Source organism: Scomber scombrus, chromosome 9 (genome assembly GCF_963691925.1).
Source record: "Scomber scombrus chromosome 9, fScoSco1.1, whole genome shotgun sequence".
NCBI lineage: Eukaryota > Metazoa > Chordata > Actinopteri > Scombriformes > Scombridae > Scomber > Scomber scombrus.
Window position 1 is genome coordinate 12,688,645 of NC_084978.1, and position 17,933 is coordinate 12,706,577.

Genomic DNA, 17,933 nt, shown 5'->3' on the forward strand with positions numbered 1-17,933 from the left:
CACACTATCATTACAGAAATGGCTGCATTGTGTGAGGGCAACACTGGCACAAACCTGTTTCTCCATTTCTTGAGAAATGGAGGTAAATACCCACACTCAGTCCAATGTGCTATGGCATTCGGTTTGGTTACCATGGTAAGCAAATTATTTTAAGTACCTAGATATGTGGAACAGACAATTCACGTCAGGTCTTTAGTTTAGCTGTATTAAAAGTGTTGCATAGACAGCAATAGAAACCACATCAGACTTCTCTGTATTGACACTTTTCTTTTCAAACTGTCTTATTGTGGTTGTTTTCTCTGCACCGGCGTAAGAATTACAGTGTTCTCTGAGGCCAAAATGAACTGGACCACATGAGAAACCACAAGAAAAAGCAACAGCATCAGCTTGTTCAGATGTTTTAAACAACTCACTGTTTTCTGTTTTCTGACAAGCGACCCCTTGTGGTTGTGGGAATTTGGACTGCTCATTCTCAGGGTCAAAAAGGGGAAGTATACTGGTTGACAAGGCCATTTTTAGTTTTAGGTCAGCAAGGTGTCACCAGCTGAGCAGGCACCTGTAAACAGGAAGACTTACAATAGCAGTCACAAGTTTAAGCAGATTCTCTCATTCAAGTCAACAGGAAGGTGAACTTTTGACTTTCACTTCAGAAGCATAGTCTGTATATATAGTATAGTATTTTTTAATGCTTAGATCTAAATAGGTATCAGGACTTGTCTGATCATTTAATGTATCACGCTGTTGTATTGTGCTGTGATACCAGGGCTACTAAAGATCTCTACACCATGTACCATACAAGCATTAATTAAACATAAATCAGAATCTGTAGGGTACGGGCAGTCATTCCTACGCCAAAACCCTGACATCAGCGTAAATGCTCTCTCCCTCGTCTGCATTAGTGCGCCTCCTTCCTTTCCTGCCGGCTTTGCCCTTGGTAAAGTTTGGCACAGAATAAACCAATGAGTCTTCATCTCTCTGTAGAAAAAAATAACAAAACATTATAAGATGGCAGATGTCAACATATACACATGTACCAAGAAAAACACCTGATCTTCGAATTTGTTACCTGGTCATTTAGTTGATTAGCAGCGGTTGTTGCAGTATTCGTTTGCAGGGCAGGAACAGCTAAATTAAAGCATGAACAAACATCAATAACATCAGAATATAAAGATGCAAAGGATTTTAATCTGCTTGGAAATTAGTTGTAGATTGATTTGAAGTATTATTACCATTGAAAAAATTCAACTTTTGTTTCTTGATAGTGTAAATTAGTGAGGCTATAACAATCTGACTTAAAGCCAAAGCAACACACAACAGAAACACTGTATAGTCACCAAATGACCTCATGTTGGCTTCTGAAATATTAAGAAAAAGAGCATATGAAAGTTAACAAAAGTAAATGATGAGCAATAGAATAAATTCCTCTTTGGTGTCTCCTCTTGATAAGGAGATAAATATTTTTTCGAAGGATTTAACTTCTAAAAGCACGATTTAATATGCAAAAATGTCTAATTTATATGACAACTACTGTAGACGGTTACCTTCAATGTCCAGTTTTGTTCCATTTCCAAATAATATCTCCCCACATATGGCCACAGCACAGTAATAAGTCCCAGCATCAGAGAAGCTGACGTTCTTAGAGAAGCTGTAGACACATTTCTGTGAAGAACGTATCTCAGGACTCTTTTCACATTCATCAGCACCGTTTCCATGAGTGTAAATGACACTGGGATGAGATTCATCTGATCCAGCTCTGAACCAGTGCACTCTGGGTTCTTCTAGACATGTTTTATTGTCAGTGTCAGAGAAGACTGAACACTGGAGAGTCACAGAGTCTCCTGGACGGACTGGATCAGATGGAAAGTCTTGAATGACGGCTGTGATGTCAGGTATTGCTCCTGGAGAATCAGGTGAATAATATTTACTTATAGTCATTAAATTCAAAATGCATTTCAAGAGGAGTGTGTGGTTGCCAGTACTCAAATATTTATTGAAAGTTTTTAGATAAAATGATCATCCAACCTTCCCCATATTAGATATTTTTCTTTGCAAAAGACAAACTTACACATTTTGAAATAACTGAATACATAAAGCTAATAGTTTTAATAGTTTTGGATACAAGACAGAAATTGAATGTTGGGTATCAACAAGGTGAATATGACTCTACCTTTGACTCTGAGAAAAGTTCTGTTCAGAAGTGTTGTTTGTAGTTCAAGAATTTGTTGGCAGCAGTAAAATGCAGTATCACTCAGTTTTGCTTTGATAATATGCAGAACAAATGTTCCAGGCGCTTGTCTTGTTGTAATGCGAGGAGTCTTATTGACGTTGCCATTATCATAGGTGTAAGTGGCTCAGGAAAGTTTCCAGCAACAACTCTGATCCAAAACAAGTATCCTATGTTTGAGGACTGCCGGCTACATGTTAGAGTCACATCTTCTCCAACACTGACAGTCTCTGTCAAAAAAGTTTCATCATCTGTGCATCCTGAAAAACAAATCAAATGCAGACCAGTGATTAAAAATGATTTAAAATCCTACATGATACATTTGCTGAAATGTTGCTACAACAAGACTACAAAAGAAGATGAACGTTATACATATACTTACGCCCACTTGTGAACAAGAGAGCCACACAAAGTGGGATCAGCATTTTCTGGTTAATCCACATGAGATAGCAGTTGATTTAGATCGTACTGTGAGATTATCAATCTTAATGTGATGTGATCAGATAGATGAGTTTGGTTTCCGCATTACTTGTCATGGAAACACATGATTCATAGTTATATCTGACACACTCCAAACAGATTTCTTGTTCACAGAGGGGAAGTAAGAGTATGAGTATACCTAATGCAATGTTTTAATTTCATTACAATATTTTAATTTTAACCTGAAGAGCAATTAAATCAAAATACTCCAAGACATTTAGATACCAACATGAAAATAACAATAATGATAATAATGATCAATTTCGTGTGTGATGTCAACTTTTCTTTTTAAAGGTGCAGTGTGTATAATTTAGTGGCATCTAGCATGAAGGAATTGGCGGGGCGGTATTTAGTTGTTTCACTGCTAGATACTGCTAAATCCTGTTCACTGGTCCTTTGAATACATTGGATGTAACTAAGACCCTCTGTACAAAACCCATCTAACAAATGTTTTGTGATTTATGTATCACAGTTAAATAGGAAAGAAAACAATGGAATATTAACTTTTCAGTCATCATCAATCAAATTATATCATCAACAGTTGTCAGCTTACTGGCAACTTACTCCCCAAGATGCATATTCAATCTGTCCATAAGTAAAGAGGCTCTGATGCTGCTGATTATGTGTAGAGAGACTTCAAAGCCTATATGTGTGTATGTTTTGTAAATGCAGTAACTCTCTCTCGTTCACTTTACTCTGCTGCCATCTTCTGGTGGGAAGCAGATGAAGGCCCCTGCCTGCTGTAGTGTGTTAGTTACCACGTCTACCCATGTTGGTGCCAGAGGAGCTGATTGCAGTGTCCAACCAGATTCAGAGCACCTGAGCCTGGTGCTCCAAAGAATATTAATCCAAGTTTTCAGTGTTGCTTGGCCTCTTCCCCACCTGCGCCCGTATCTTTTGTTTCATTTAGCCTTTTTATTTTGTTTTTACTCCACAACACATTACTCCACACCATACACACACATTCACATGAACATTAATGATGCCACTGACTAATACACCCAATACCCCAGGTTACTATATTGTTTAATTTCTCGGCTACAATAAAAAAATGTTTGTACATATGTAATAGGTTACTCAAATTTAGTGACAGAGCCAAATTTGTTTGAGTTGTTCACGTCTTCTTTTTCATCCTACATCTGATCAATGGACATGTTTTAGGGTCAGTGTGATTTGAAACTTTTCAGACTTATTTTAGTGTCCATTTCAGTTTTATCAATCAATCAATCAATCAATCAATCTTAATTTATATAGCACCAAATCACAACAAAAGTCATCTCAAGGCACTTTACACACAGAGCAGGTCTAGACCGTACTCTTTGATTTGATTTAGTTTAGTTTTAGTGGGGTTTTGGATGAGCAGCTACAAGTATCTTTGTTTACTCTTGTTGACGCTGTAGTTCCAGTGTGGCCTTTCAACTCTGATGTCTTTGCATTCTGCATTTGTACAGTAAAGAGCTCTCTATCATCATACCTCTTCCATATTTTGGTGGGGTGGGGAGCTGATGCAAAATTTAACAAATGCAGAATCAAGCAGCAGTTTCATGCTCCAAATATTTGTTGATCATAGTCCAGCTTTTAATTTTGGGGAGGCCTTGAACCCACTGGACTGTAAACAGGGAATTTTTGTTGTGTCCTAGTTCTAGGTACACGGAGGAGGACTCACATGCAGACACAGAAATAACAGGTAAAATTAGAAGGAATTTAATACTACCAGTTGTCAAAAAACAAGTTTACAGGTGGCAGCGAAAAGGCTGTTGAAACAAGTTTAAAAGGCAGAAGTAGGAAGGAAAGTGACATATCAGTGGCAAGTCAGATTCAAAGTCAGATCATAGGCAAGTTTACATGAACAGATACATATACAGGTTGTTTACTGTATGAATGACATGAACATTTTGCCTTGACTGAAACATAAACAATCTACAAAGTGACTGGATTAATGAAGGAGTAATAAGGCCCAGGTGTCAGAAACCCCCTGAGGCCCTGTTCACATGTGGTATTAACATGCTTCTTGGTTGATCTGATCACAAGTGAACAGCCACAAAAGACACATTGCATTTCACAACTGTCTCTATTATGCGTCTCGAGCTGACCACTTTGTGTCCGATCACGCCTGTGCTTCTCTCAATTTATTTCAGTCAATGTCACACTTTTACCAAAACAAGCACCACATCCTGCATTGATGACATATTTTCCTGTTACATGCGTGTGAGGGACACATTAGGATGCATCAACCTTTACACTACAAAATATTTGTTGTCAAATACATCCCAGACCACCTTGGCAACTGGTATGAGTGACTGGATAGTGTGTCTTCGTGGTCATTTACACTTGTATTTAGCTTGTACTTTGTGATCGGACCCATGTCATATATATATGACATGGGTCCGATATATATATACAAATGGAGAAAGTTCAGCACTGTTGCTACTCTCCCTAGGCATGGTCGTCCTGTAAAGATGACCGCAAGAGCACAGCGCAGAATGCTCAGTGAGGTGAAAAAGAATCCTAGAGTGTCAGCTAAAGACTTACAAAAATCTCTGGCACATGCTAATATTTTTGTTGACAAATCTACAATAAGTAAAACATTAAACAAGAATGGAGTTCATGGGAGGACACCACGGAAGAAGCCACTGCTGTCAAAGAAAAACATTGCAGCACGTTTGAAGTTTGCAAAAGAGCACCTGGATGTTCCACAGCACTACTGGCAAAATATTCTGTGGACAGATGAAACCAAAATTGAGTTGTTTGGAAGGAACACACAACGCTATGTGTGGACAAAAAAAAGGCACAGCAGACCAACATCAACACCTCATCCCAACTGTGAAATATGGTGGAGGGGGCATGATGGTTTGGGGCTGCTTTGCTGCCTCAGGGCCTGGACCGATTGCTGTCATCGACGGAAAAATGAATTCCCAATTGTATCAAGACATTTTGCCGGAAAACTTAAGACCATCTGTCCGCCAACTGAAGTTCAACAGAGGATGGGTGATGCAACAGGACAACGACCCAAAGCATAAAAGTAAATCAACAACAGAATGGCTTAAACAGAAGAAAATACGTCCAGTCAGAGTCCTGACCTCAACCCGATCGAGATGCTGTGGCATGACCTCAAGAGAGCAATTTACACCAGACATCCCAAGAATATTGCTGAACTGAAACAGTATTGTAAAGAGGAATGGTCCAAAATTCCTCCTGACCATTGTGCAGGTCTGATCTGCAGCTACAGGAAACGTTTGGTTGAGGTTATTGCTGTGCATGGAGGGTCAACCAATTATTAAATCCAAAGGTTCACATACTTTTTCCACCCTGCACTGTGAATGTTTACATGTTGTGTTCAATAAAAAAATGAAAACATATAATTTTTGTGCAGTATTAGTTTAAGCAGACTGTGTTTGTTTATTGTTGTGACTTAGATGAAGATCAGAGGGTTCACATACTTTTTCTTGCAACTGTGTATATATATGTGTGTGTGTGTGTGTGTGTGTGTGTGTGTGTGTGTGTGTGTGTGTGTGTGTGTGTGTGTGTGTGTGTGTGTGTGTGTGTGTGTGTGTGTGTGTGTGTATTGGCTATTTAGGTGCAGCAGAAAAAGCTTTAAACAAAATACTGACATATTATAAGGATGCTGTGTGGAAGTTGTTAGGAAACAGTGGCAGCTTTACACATCCAGCAGACACAAAGAAACATTAGCATGTATGTCTATGTGGTTATGCTCACCTGATGAACTAAGTCCAATATTCACTCAAAGGTTCCAATCAAAAGTCTCGCGACTGGGGGCGTTGTGTCAACTGCCAACGACCTCATTCACACATACCTACTCATTGAATATATTGTTAATATAAAAAATATTGAGATAAGAAAAGTCTCAATGCCATTTTAAGTAAACTAATTTTTGATCAACCCAAACCTTGTTCCGTTTACTTCACTTTTATTAGCAATTAGCATTAAAATATTTTTGCATCTCTGTATTATTTTCCAAAAATAAAACAATCAAGCAGAAAAAAAAACTGAATAACCAGTGGTACTGTTAACATTATTATTTTGACAATTACAAATGATTGCACATGACCGTAATATACAGAAAAACAGACACAAGTGTAATGCATTTTATTGAACAGGATACTGAAGCACACAGTCGCTGTTTAATTAATGGTCAAAATATACAATGTCTCTGTCAAAGTGCACCGGAAGGCCTTGATCACATTTGATTGCAATTCTCCTGGTGAAAGTCTGACCACGGTACTGGCAGCGGGGCTGTCTGGCATCCTGGTTTTTCAGTTTACAGACAACAATGTCAAAGGGTTGAAGGCTTTTAGTCATTTCACCATACGGCTCTCCTGCCTGCCCACAGATAGATTTAATTATTTTGGTGGTGGCTCGGATGAAGGTGTTGGTCTCCTTACACTCATTGCTGTTGGTCTTGCTGATTCCTCTACTTCGTATTTCCACATCACACCTGGTAGCACTCATCTGCCCGTTTATATGCTGATCTATAAATTTGCGGTAACGCGGAGAGACACTTGCATCCTGACAGTGCACACTGGCAAAGAGCAGCAGCAAACAAGCCAGCTGGATCCTCATGACTCTGTGAAGAAAAGACAGAATTTATGGCAGCATAAGTGAGTACTGTGACACAATTTGCTATTGTGTAAACTACTGTTCAGATCGATACTGATTTATCATATTTCCCATATACAGTACTGTGCAAACGTTTTATACATCTTAAATGTTTAGATTGCTATCCATGATGCAGTACAATCAGGGAGACATCTGATTGGTCCCAAAGTCCAGCTTTGGGACAGCTTGATAATGACCCAAACCTACAGCCAGAGTCATACAGATGTATCTTCAGCAACAAGAACAAGAAGTCCTGCAACGGATAGTTTGCCCCCACAGAGTCCTGATCTCAAAATCATGGTATCAGTCTGGGATTACATGAAGAGACAGAAGAACTGAGAGCCTAAATCAACATAAGAACTGTGGCAAGTTCTCCGAGATACAGGAACAACCGACCTGCCAAGTACTGGAAAAACTGTGTGCAGGTGTACTGAGGAGAACTGGTGCTGTTGTAAAGGCAAAGCTGCTCACACCTAATATTTTTTTACTTTTTAATATTTAGGTTTCTTCTGTTTACTGAACTTTGCATGAAGTGAACTGATTAATGAACAATTATTCAAGGCATTATTTAACTTGACTTTTAGTACCTAAAACATTTGCACAGTACTGCATACATTTGACGAGGCTGGATATTGCCCTTATTGTGATCGGATTGTTGTGCTAGTTTACGCATTTTTTGTAAACAAAATGAGATAGTTAATACATATTTCTGAATGTTGAAGCTTAATCATCATTGTCACGACCAGTGTTAATTTTCCTCTACATGTGACGAGAATTGAAAAAAGTTAAATGCCTTCAGAAAATCTACACTAACTACACAGTTAAATATCATCTTAGGAGCTGCATAGAAATATTATGAATACTGACAGAATATTGTATTGTATTGTATTGTATTGTATTGTATTGTATTGTATTATATTGTATGTAGTTTTTATGTGTTGCAGAACCTGAGTGAAATCCATGACGCTAAGCGCTAAAAAGCAACACAGCCATGACATAAAAGCCCACCATTACTGCTGGATAATAAAGAGATAAATAAGAAATACAAACCTTTTTAAGTGTAACGTAGACTTGTTATTAGTTCTTTCTTCTTCACTTTCCTTGCTGCTATAGAAAATAAATCGATCAATTAGTCAACAAGTTTGTCTTCAGCATAGCCTTTTAAATCCTATGTCAAAAAAGCATATTTACCTGTATCACAAAAACTGTGACTGTGGTCTGCACTGATGTTTTCTGTCATCTGTCGACCAATTTATAGAATTTGTTTTGACCTTTGAGTTATTGTCCTGCCCACGCTGTGGGGAGGGAAATTACATTGCCAGCTTGTTGAGTTGGGCAAAGGGAAAAGTGTTTTCTCAGGTTAAAAAAAAGTATCATAAGGAATTAGCAACATGTCCTCTAGACACCTGATTTTAGCAATATCAAGTCTTTAAAACCTGCACACATGCAGCGGTATGGTTGGTCATGTCATGTCTTGACAACAACTGATTCTTTGCATTAATTGAATCTTTCTTTCCAGATCCTTTGGTCAGAGGAATCATAAATAACAAATATGTGTCTTGGAACAGTATAAAAAAGCATTGTTTCTATTCTGTGTCATTTTAACCTGCACAAACTAATATAATACATTTCCATCAATCAAACAATGTAACAACATGTTACAGAGTAGTTGACAAGAATACATAGACAAGTGGCAGAGCATCTAATTTCTCCTTTGTGAGGTGGAGGATAAAGATTCTTTAGAGGTGGCTTCATTTGTCACTGATCATAACCAGTTGACCCACAACCACAAGTTGAGAAGCTCAGTAGTTCTTCCTTTTCTGCATGTCTCACCCACTTCCTGTACAAAAAGGGTCATGCCTTTTCTGAATAATGAATAATAAGTATTTTGGTGTTGAGTGACTCAGAAATGGCCAGCCACAGTGTTTATGTGTCAGCGTAGCTGCTGCATGTGGCATCAGATTGCCAGATTGATAGGCAAACCACTATTGTGTGTCAAATAGCTATACTGAGAACCTTTTCAGAGATTTTTTAAGTTTTGTTATTTTTCATTAAGCTATGAATGATACAGACAATATTCTAATTCACAAAATAAAAGGCAATATGACTTGCTTGTGAATCTATTCATGTTAGATTTGAGTATATGGAGAAAACAAAACAACTGACAGCTCTTATCTGTTGTGGTCGACAAATATACATGAAACGGTTCAATGTCAAATTATTTGCCTCATCTCTTCTTATCTCTGAAAATGACAAACATCAGAAACATTGCCTCATTCATAGAGGCAAAAGATGTTGCCCCACTTATATTTTTGAGAGGCAAGAGTGAGATTATTTTTTTTTTAATATTTATTAGTGTAATTGATTGAACTAAACCATTGACAAGTCTCAGTATTATTTATAAAATATCTTGTTTGGGGGAACAAAATCCATTGTTTTAATTCTGATTGAAATGCTTCAGCAACGACACCTGCAGGGCAAAAAGGGGAGAGGGCAGTGTGTTTGAAGCAAACAAGTAGCTCCCTTCTCTTTATACATCCATGTTAGCTCCAGGTCTGAAAAATTAAGCCAATGCTGAAGTGCCTTAAACCTGCATTCTTTCTAATGACCAACAGGGGGCGACTCCACTCGTTACAAAAAGAAGTATGATTCTATGGAAGTCTAGCATTTTTGTACTCAGTACTTAGACCTACTGATTATCAACTATTATATACTCTCAACTGATTTTACTGTGTTCCTTTTTCAGTAATCCCATTTCAAAGGCCAAATCCAGAAACCCTCAGACTTCCCCCCAAATTTCACTTGAGGTTTGGAAATCTGTCTAATCAATTAACTGAGAAAATAATCAATTGTTAGTTGCAGCCCCTCATTTATGGTTGATGTCAATCGATTTTTGAAGTAGATATTATGTAAATTATTCAAGCAGATTTCTTTTTTTACTTAATTTCTTTTCTTTCTTTTTTTTTAATCGGTGCTGTCGAATTGTGAATTGTTCCTCATTGGTCAGTGTGATGCTCCCTCGTCCATGCAGACACAGGTTCTTGAAGGATTTGGCAGAGATCAGGGCCCGGGAGCGAGCGCGCAGTGATGCCAAGAGGATGGGGATCCTGGAGAGGATGCAGAGACAGATAGACGAGGCAGCAGAGAAGAGGAGACGAGGGAGCAGCTGAGCACAGCAGACCTGAACTATACTGACCTCACTGTTAATAGTGATTAACAGTTAATAAAGCCAGCAGAATAATTTACAGCTGGACTTATTACTGCACTCTATGACTACTTACTGATCACTTATATAAATAAGTATTCCAAAATTATTGTTCGGAGCACTAAATTAATAATAGTATTATAGGTAAAGAACTTTACCGTAACAACATGAAAAAAGCGCATCAAAAGCTCTCTTGCTCTTGGATGGCGCCACTGGCCTTATTTATTTTCCATCCGCATTGAGCGAAGACCCGCCCCCTTCTGCCTCTGATTGGCCATAAGAATATGTAGCCAGTAAAGAACATCACGGTCAGCCAATCAGAGGCAGGAGTGTGGCGGGCGCTCTCAGAATGCGGGTGGGGAACAAATAACGTGTAGTAGTTGCAATTTCTGTGATGTTTTTAGTGAGGACGGACTCGTTGAACCGGAAGTTATCCATACGCCAAGAAGTAAACAGTTTTGAACTGAAATAACGTCCAGAGAATATTTTATCGCTGTATTTGGGCGAGAATACAGCCACACTGTTACCTATAGTAATGTCATTTGATGTAACCTCGTTGTAGTTTGACGGCTGTCATCTTTTCACACGACGGCGACTCCTTGTGGCAGCTCCGTCAATGAGGCGGGCGTCTGCTGGCAGGAGGCTGTCTGTTGTTAGCTATTGTCTGCAGCCACATACTCGCCCACAGTCGCTGGTAGCGGGTTTGCTTTGTCTTGGCAGAAAACATCACGGTTGCAGGTAAGCAGGGTTTCATTTTACGAGCAGCTGTTTGAAGAAAGTGAGTTTGTTTTCAGTGTAGCAGCAAAGCTAAGGAGCTGCTCCACAGTAGGCCGCAGTGTCCGCCTGAGCCCGGCTTAAAGACGGAAGAAACACGGCTGAGCTGGCGGTATCTTTGTTAGCTAGCATCAGTAATAGTGATATATTTGCAAAAGCAGCGTTAAAGCTTTTTTACTTAAAGGCATTTCTCTATTAGTGCATTGGCACGCAGGTCTAAAATGAAAGTGTGTTGCTGCAACTTTAACTTTATTGTTTGTGTTTCTTGCAAACACTGAATTTCCACATTCATGCTCACTCTGTTCCCTTGTGTATCCAAGACATTTTAGACACCTTTTTTTGCTTTTAAAGGTTATTTTTCTTATTCTAAAAATGACAATAATTGGGCATACACTATGTACAATGAGCACAAACTAATCACACAGTCCTGCAACTAATCCTTACCTGCATGAAGGTTATCATTTTAGTGTTTTGAGTTAAAGGATACATACAATTATTCAAGTCTGTCTTATAACAACAGTCACATGACCATATGAACACTGAAAGAGGTTTTCCTCACTGTAATCATTTCTCTTGTTTATTATGACTGTTAAAAGATCAACTTTGCATGTGCTCTCAATGTAAGACATGTGGCCTTAAGTCTAATATGTGTCATTTAAAAGTGTATCTGAAGCTTATATGGGGGCCTTCAGCAGTCTGAGTTAGTCATATCAAGTGTATATCTGCCACATTTAAAGTATTTTAGCATCAAATTCCCTTTTTGTGTTTCCCTGTTGAGCTGTGGTGGAAGTATAATAACTAAAAGAGGAACTTAAGCACTAAAAAAGACTAACATTGAAAGATATCTACTTGATTTGACTAAAGCTTCAGATAAACTTGTAAATACATATTTGCACAGGACTGTGGATTTTGGACCCCATCGCTTACATTTTAAGTGCCATATGAAGAGATCCTCTAATGCTCAGTAGGAACAGGAGGAATGATTACAGCTATTTCAATGTTCCTTTGGGCACCTGCCGGTTGTTGAAAATATGTTGAACTTGTCCTTTGATCAATCAATTTGGAGTCTGGAGTTTATAGTGGTGTTGTCTTGTGTCATGCTGAAAAGTGTTATGTAATACTTAGTCTGCCCCATTTTTATCAACTAGGAACAACTTAGAAACAAGAGCTAAGCCAATACATCGTCCAGGCCGGTGTTAGCTTATTGCACCTGTATTGGTATCATTGTGTATTTAAGTTAATTAAAAATAAATTGCAGTGCAGAAATGCCAAATATATGTTTGACATAATTTTTAAAAAAACAGATCATTATCAATTATCACATTTTTTTAATTCTCAAATATCACTACCAGGATTCATTAATCATGTGTTTGTTGGGCTACATTAGAAACATCTTTCAGTGTATCACAATTCAAGTCAGCCGCTCCACAAACTACAATGATCATGAACTTTAACTTTACTTATGCATTACTTTTGAGCTAAATGTACATAATAAACTTGAGTTATTGTAACATAATTATTACAGTAATAAACCAAGTCAAAAGTGTTGGAGGCTTAACTTCCTTTAACAGACGTTTCTTGATTGCCCCAATATTTTTCCTGCAGGGTTGTTGATGATGATTAACTGTTAAACTGGAAAAGCAGGATGTGGCCAAAAGTGAATTTTAGCCACATCTTTAACTACATGCATTGTTGAAGCAGCTATCTGTATTCTCCATTTGATTAACTGTACTTTTCTTGTGCATTCAGAAATTTGATTATTTCTTCTTTTCTGATTTCTCTCCACAGACATGCCAAGTCTAAAGCTGATATCTGCAACTGACACGCAGTATTCAGCGACTGTGCTGAAGTCAATGAACGAGCAGCGAAATCATGGATTATTTTGTGACGTCACCATTATCATACAGGACAAGAAATTTAGAGCTCACAAAACCATCTTGTCTGCGTCAAGTACATATTTCCACCAGCTCTTCAGCGTCGCCGGACAAGTGATCGAGTTAAACTTCATCAGAGCAGAAATCTTTGAGGAGATTCTTAATTACATTTACAGCTCCAAGATCGTCCGTGTCCGATCCGACATGCTCGAGGAGCTGATAAATGCTGGACAGATACTGGGGGTGAAGTTTATTGCAAACTTGGGGTCACCGTTATCACAAGTTAAAGGTCTGCCTGGTTTGTCGAAGGAGCCAGAAAACAAAAGTGACACATCCACAGAGATGATGCCGATCATCACAGAGTCCTTTTCGATATCTGCAGAGGAGTTCAATCAGACAAGCAGATCTGTAGGTAATGACGAGGACTCGGACAGCGATGTTATGTTCGTCTCTCAAACAGATGTCAAATCCAGAGCAGTCAATCAGAAAGATGACTCCGTTGAGGTCATTGATTTGGAGGGCCCCGATTCAGAAAATGCAGCAGCAAAGAAAAGTGAAGAATCAAATGATACTGTATCAAAACAGAAAGTCAAAGCCACCGCCCCTGTGAAAACAAATGCTGCAAATCCTCCGAGCATCACTTCTCTGAACACTAGTATGCCAGAGAGCAGCCCTCTGCACAGCCCAGACAGCTGCTCCAATAACTCGTCTTCGCCCGCCAGAGTTTCCTCAGGAAGTGCTCCCACGACACCAGCCAGGTCACACAGCTTCACCCCCGAACCATCGAGTGCCTCTCAGTCATCTGAAAGCAGTGATATCATGGGAGTCCACAAAAAGCAAGTTTCTACTTCAACTCAGCAAGGAGATTTTAAAATAAGGCTGTTGGATGTATCGAACGTAGAAACTCAAACCAACACTTCTAGAGCAAAAAAGACAGTTACGCTTAACACGGCTACAGAGATTGATTCCATTTCATCAGGTTGTAAAGTTTATGCCAATATTGGGGAAAATACTTACGACATTGTCCCGGTGAAGGAAGATCCAGGAGAGGGGGGATCTAAAGCCAATAAAGGGAAGAGATCGTTAATGGCAACACCTTTGAAACCGTTTGATAAAACACCCGTGTTACCGAAGTCCGGCCCAAACAAGAAAAAGACCAAAACGGAGCTCGAGGATCACTATGAGCTGATCATGGATGGAAAGACTTTCTACGTGTGCATTGTCTGTAAGCGCCCCTACGTGTGTCTGACGAGTCTCCGCCGTCACTTCAACACTCACTCGTGGGAAAAGAAATACCCGTGCCGCTACTGTAACAAGGTCTTTGCTCTGGCTGAATACAGAACTAAACATGAAATCCACCACACAGGGGAAAGGAGATACCAGTGCTTGATGTGCAATGAAACGTTCATGAACTATCAGTTACTGTCCACCCACTGCAAGCAAGTCCACAACCAGGATCCCAGCGGGAGGAAAGAGAAAGACGATACAGACAACAACTTATACCGCCTGCTGCCGTGTAAAACCGTGCAGATGAAGCCATATTCATGGTCCACTGACGGGCAGGGGGTGCCCGTCATCTCTGAGGACGGCAGCGTGCACCACATAACCGCTGGCGAGGAAGTCCACTCTTCCACCCAGAGCAGGATGTTGAACTGGGACGACATCTTTGTTGAGCCCGAGGCTCACATCCCATCTGAAGGCCGAGCCCAACCTGCTGCAAACACTCCGACACAGGGGGTGACAGAGTTTGACTTTGTAATACCAGAGACCTACTGAGCGACACTCGCTACTCCATTACTTGTGCCTTTTAGGTGCCCCTTTATTTTCCTCTTCAATTCCACGTTAACAATATTGTTCCTCTGTAATGCTCGATGGTGTCAGCTGAAGGTACAATCACATTTAGCCTCCCCGTTCACTGAAGTTTCCCTTCACTCAACTCTGGAAAAGCTTTCTGATGTGAGAATTGAATAAATATTTATAGGCGTGAGCGTCGTGAGAGCAATATGAAACAGACCAAGAATAAAGACTAAACAGTGCATCAGTGTCTCTGTTGACAGATGCAGCACTAAAACAGAAAACGCATGCTTGAATTTTTTTCAGCATAGATGGAGCAAATATTCAGTGTAATGTGACCGCACCTTTATCCATTTTATTCTGTATCATTGGGTGATGATAATGACGTTAGTAACAAACAGAAATGGTTCACACGCAATAAAATAAGTAATTTATAGGGATGCACCGAAATGAAAATTCCTGGCCGAAACCGAAAACCGAAAATGAGGAAACCAAGGCCGAAAACCGAAACACTGAAAGAAATTATTATGCCAATTATTAGTACCATTGCATTTATGGCTATGACTGTGTACTAACCTCACTAAAATCAAGGCATTGCAATTCAAAGAATAAATCAATTACAAAAGTATGAAAATATTTATTTAGCATTGACATTACAACAATGCACAATATAAAATTAAATTAAGTTAAAAATAAAATGTTAAACTTGACCTCACTCATGTGCACATTAAATAATAATGTACAGGCCTATAACTGACTGGCCTGCTGAAAGATTGTAAAATTAAATATGTTCTCTTATAAAAACACAAATCGGTGTCGGTCTAATAAGCAGCAACACAGAGCTATAAGGACGCTTTGCTCTCACACGCACTGCATTTATAGTCACACAAACACACGCGCGCAGACACTCTCTAGCCTTTTTCTGCGCTCTGCTCTCCTTCTCCTGTGCTGTGCGCTTCTCCGTCTCCAAGCAGGTTCTCCGCATCCATCGCGGCCTGGATCATTTCTCGTGTGCACTGCTTTAATCCCACATCCAAGTAATGATCTTGATCAAGTACAGTCGCAATGAAGTGCAGAGGATCCAAATAGATCTCAGTGAAATGTGTGCTGACAGACTCTTAGAGTGTACTACACTTTAGTGCTGCAATTAAAGGAATAACGTCTGCTACAGATGTATCAGAGGAGCTGATCTCTTTAGTTAGCTGTTTCAGCCGTGATGTTTGGGTGATAAAAGTATTTCGGCCAAAAACCGAAAATGCGCTTTTGGGCCGTTTTTGGCCAAAGATTTTCGGTGGCCGAATTTTGTGCATCCCTAGTAATTCACTATGAATTTTTTAAAAATCATGCGAGAATTGAAAATGTCCAAAAAGAATAAATAGAATGTTAATTAAACAGCTCCAGTAAAGTTAATCATTTATGTTTTCATTTTACAGATGAGGAAGCTTAATTTGCTTTAAAGCCTCAAAAAAAATTCTCAGTTTAAAGATCAGAAGCACAAAACAAATATTGAAATAAGACGCTGGAAAGTGTTTAATCATTCTCATGTCAGCAGCAACTCTTTTAATTCCAAGTATGAACAATCAGTGAACGACATGAGGTCCATTTCATAAAAATGGAAATGAGGTTCCCATACTCATTAGAAAGTGAACCTTATTGTTTTCTTTGGCGTGGGTACAGTGAGGTTTTAGGATTTGTACAAAATACTGTATTTACACAATGAAATAAAACAAGGTCTTATAACAGCTAATGCATCAATTATAAATCTGCTTTTAAGGATCAAATGGACATTTCAGCTGGCGTGACGAGTTTCTGGACTGTAATCATTCCTGCTTCCCATTTTAAACTTATTTCAATCGTTTGTTCTAGAGAGTCAAAATTATGATCTGAAATATACTTTTGCATCATGTGATTGTTAGCGGTCCCACATCAGGGTCTTGTGGCAGGGAAGATGTTCAATGTTTATTTAATATTAAGTCGTTGTCCATTAAACACGTTTTATTTTCATCCTCCTGTACATTATTTGTCTTTTGATTACCATGTCACTTAAATGTTATTTCAATGCCAAAATCTGCGTGCTCTGTACCGTAGGCTAGAGATGTTGCTGACAAATATGATGATAGGATTGACATATATCAGTCAATACAGATAGCACTTAGCGTTGGATCATGCAGAATACTATTTTAACATATAATTATACTTTTTTTTTTTTTTTTTTTTTTTTTAATCCGGTTTCATCGTGTCAGAATGTAGAGGTCAGTACGAGTAAACAAGTAGTTCTAACATGGAAATCTGTTCCACTTCATGTCATTCAGTAACTGCAGGATTTTAAATAAACATTAACTTTGGTGTGTGTGATGTACAGAATATATTTGTGTTAAATACCTTCTTTTTTTTTTAACTTTCACATGTATATATTAGGTTAATATTGGTAGACTAAATGAAATAGTTATTAAAAATGTTTTTTTGTTGGCGGTTTACAAAATGTCCCTTTCTTGTTAATTAGAAATAAGGGTTGCTAAATAAATTATTCTTTTACTATTTTAACTACCAGTATATAAACATGTCATTTACTTTGTTGTGTTGTCTCCACGTATTTCGCATATTCTCTCAAAATGAAGTGAAAATAACTTTTTATGCCAGCTGGTCCCACAGTGTGAAATGTACTGTAGAGAGTGAACCTCCTGCCTGTACACCAGAAGATTATGAAGAATTCAATTATTTAAGTAATTTTTGAAGCAAAAACATGATCTGGTTTCAGTTTCTTGAATGAAAATTTGCCGTTTCTTTGTTTCCTGTGATAGTCATTTACATAGGAATTATAAGATGTAGTTTTGGGAAATGATGGCAGACATTTTTCACTTTTTATTTTTAACTATAGACAAAATAATTGAGTTAACAAATGGCAGTTTAATTGATAATGCAGCCCTACAGCTTGATGTTCAATATTTATATTAAATTATGTCTG

The 17,933-nt window shown here is 38.6% G+C and overlaps 2 protein-coding genes across 2 annotated transcripts; one reads left to right on the forward strand and one right to left on the reverse strand.

Annotated features, from left to right (window-relative positions):
• Window positions 1-6,796: 6,796 nt before the first annotated feature.
• LOC133985718 (ribonuclease-like) lies at window positions 6,797-8,602 on the reverse strand. Its single transcript, XM_062425392.1, has 3 exons — window positions 8,513-8,602; window positions 8,372-8,428; window positions 6,797-7,289 (listed from the first exon to the last, which is right to left on the reverse strand). Exon 3 carries the CDS (start codon window positions 7,283-7,285, stop codon window positions 6,851-6,853), a length of 435 nt encoding a protein of 144 aa, XP_062281376.1. The 5' UTR covers window positions 7,286-7,289; window positions 8,372-8,428; window positions 8,513-8,602; the 3' UTR covers window positions 6,797-6,850.
• A 2,314-nt stretch (window positions 8,603-10,916) lies between these two features.
• On the forward strand, window positions 10,917-17,558 carry zbtb33 (zinc finger and BTB domain containing 33). Its single transcript, XM_062425391.1, has 2 exons — window positions 10,917-11,264; window positions 13,089-17,558. The coding sequence occupies exon 2, from the start codon at window positions 13,091-13,093 to the stop codon at window positions 14,948-14,950; it is 1,860 nt and encodes a 619-aa protein (XP_062281375.1). The 5' UTR covers window positions 10,917-11,264; window positions 13,089-13,090; the 3' UTR covers window positions 14,951-17,558.
• Window positions 17,559-17,933: the final 375 nt, after the last annotated feature.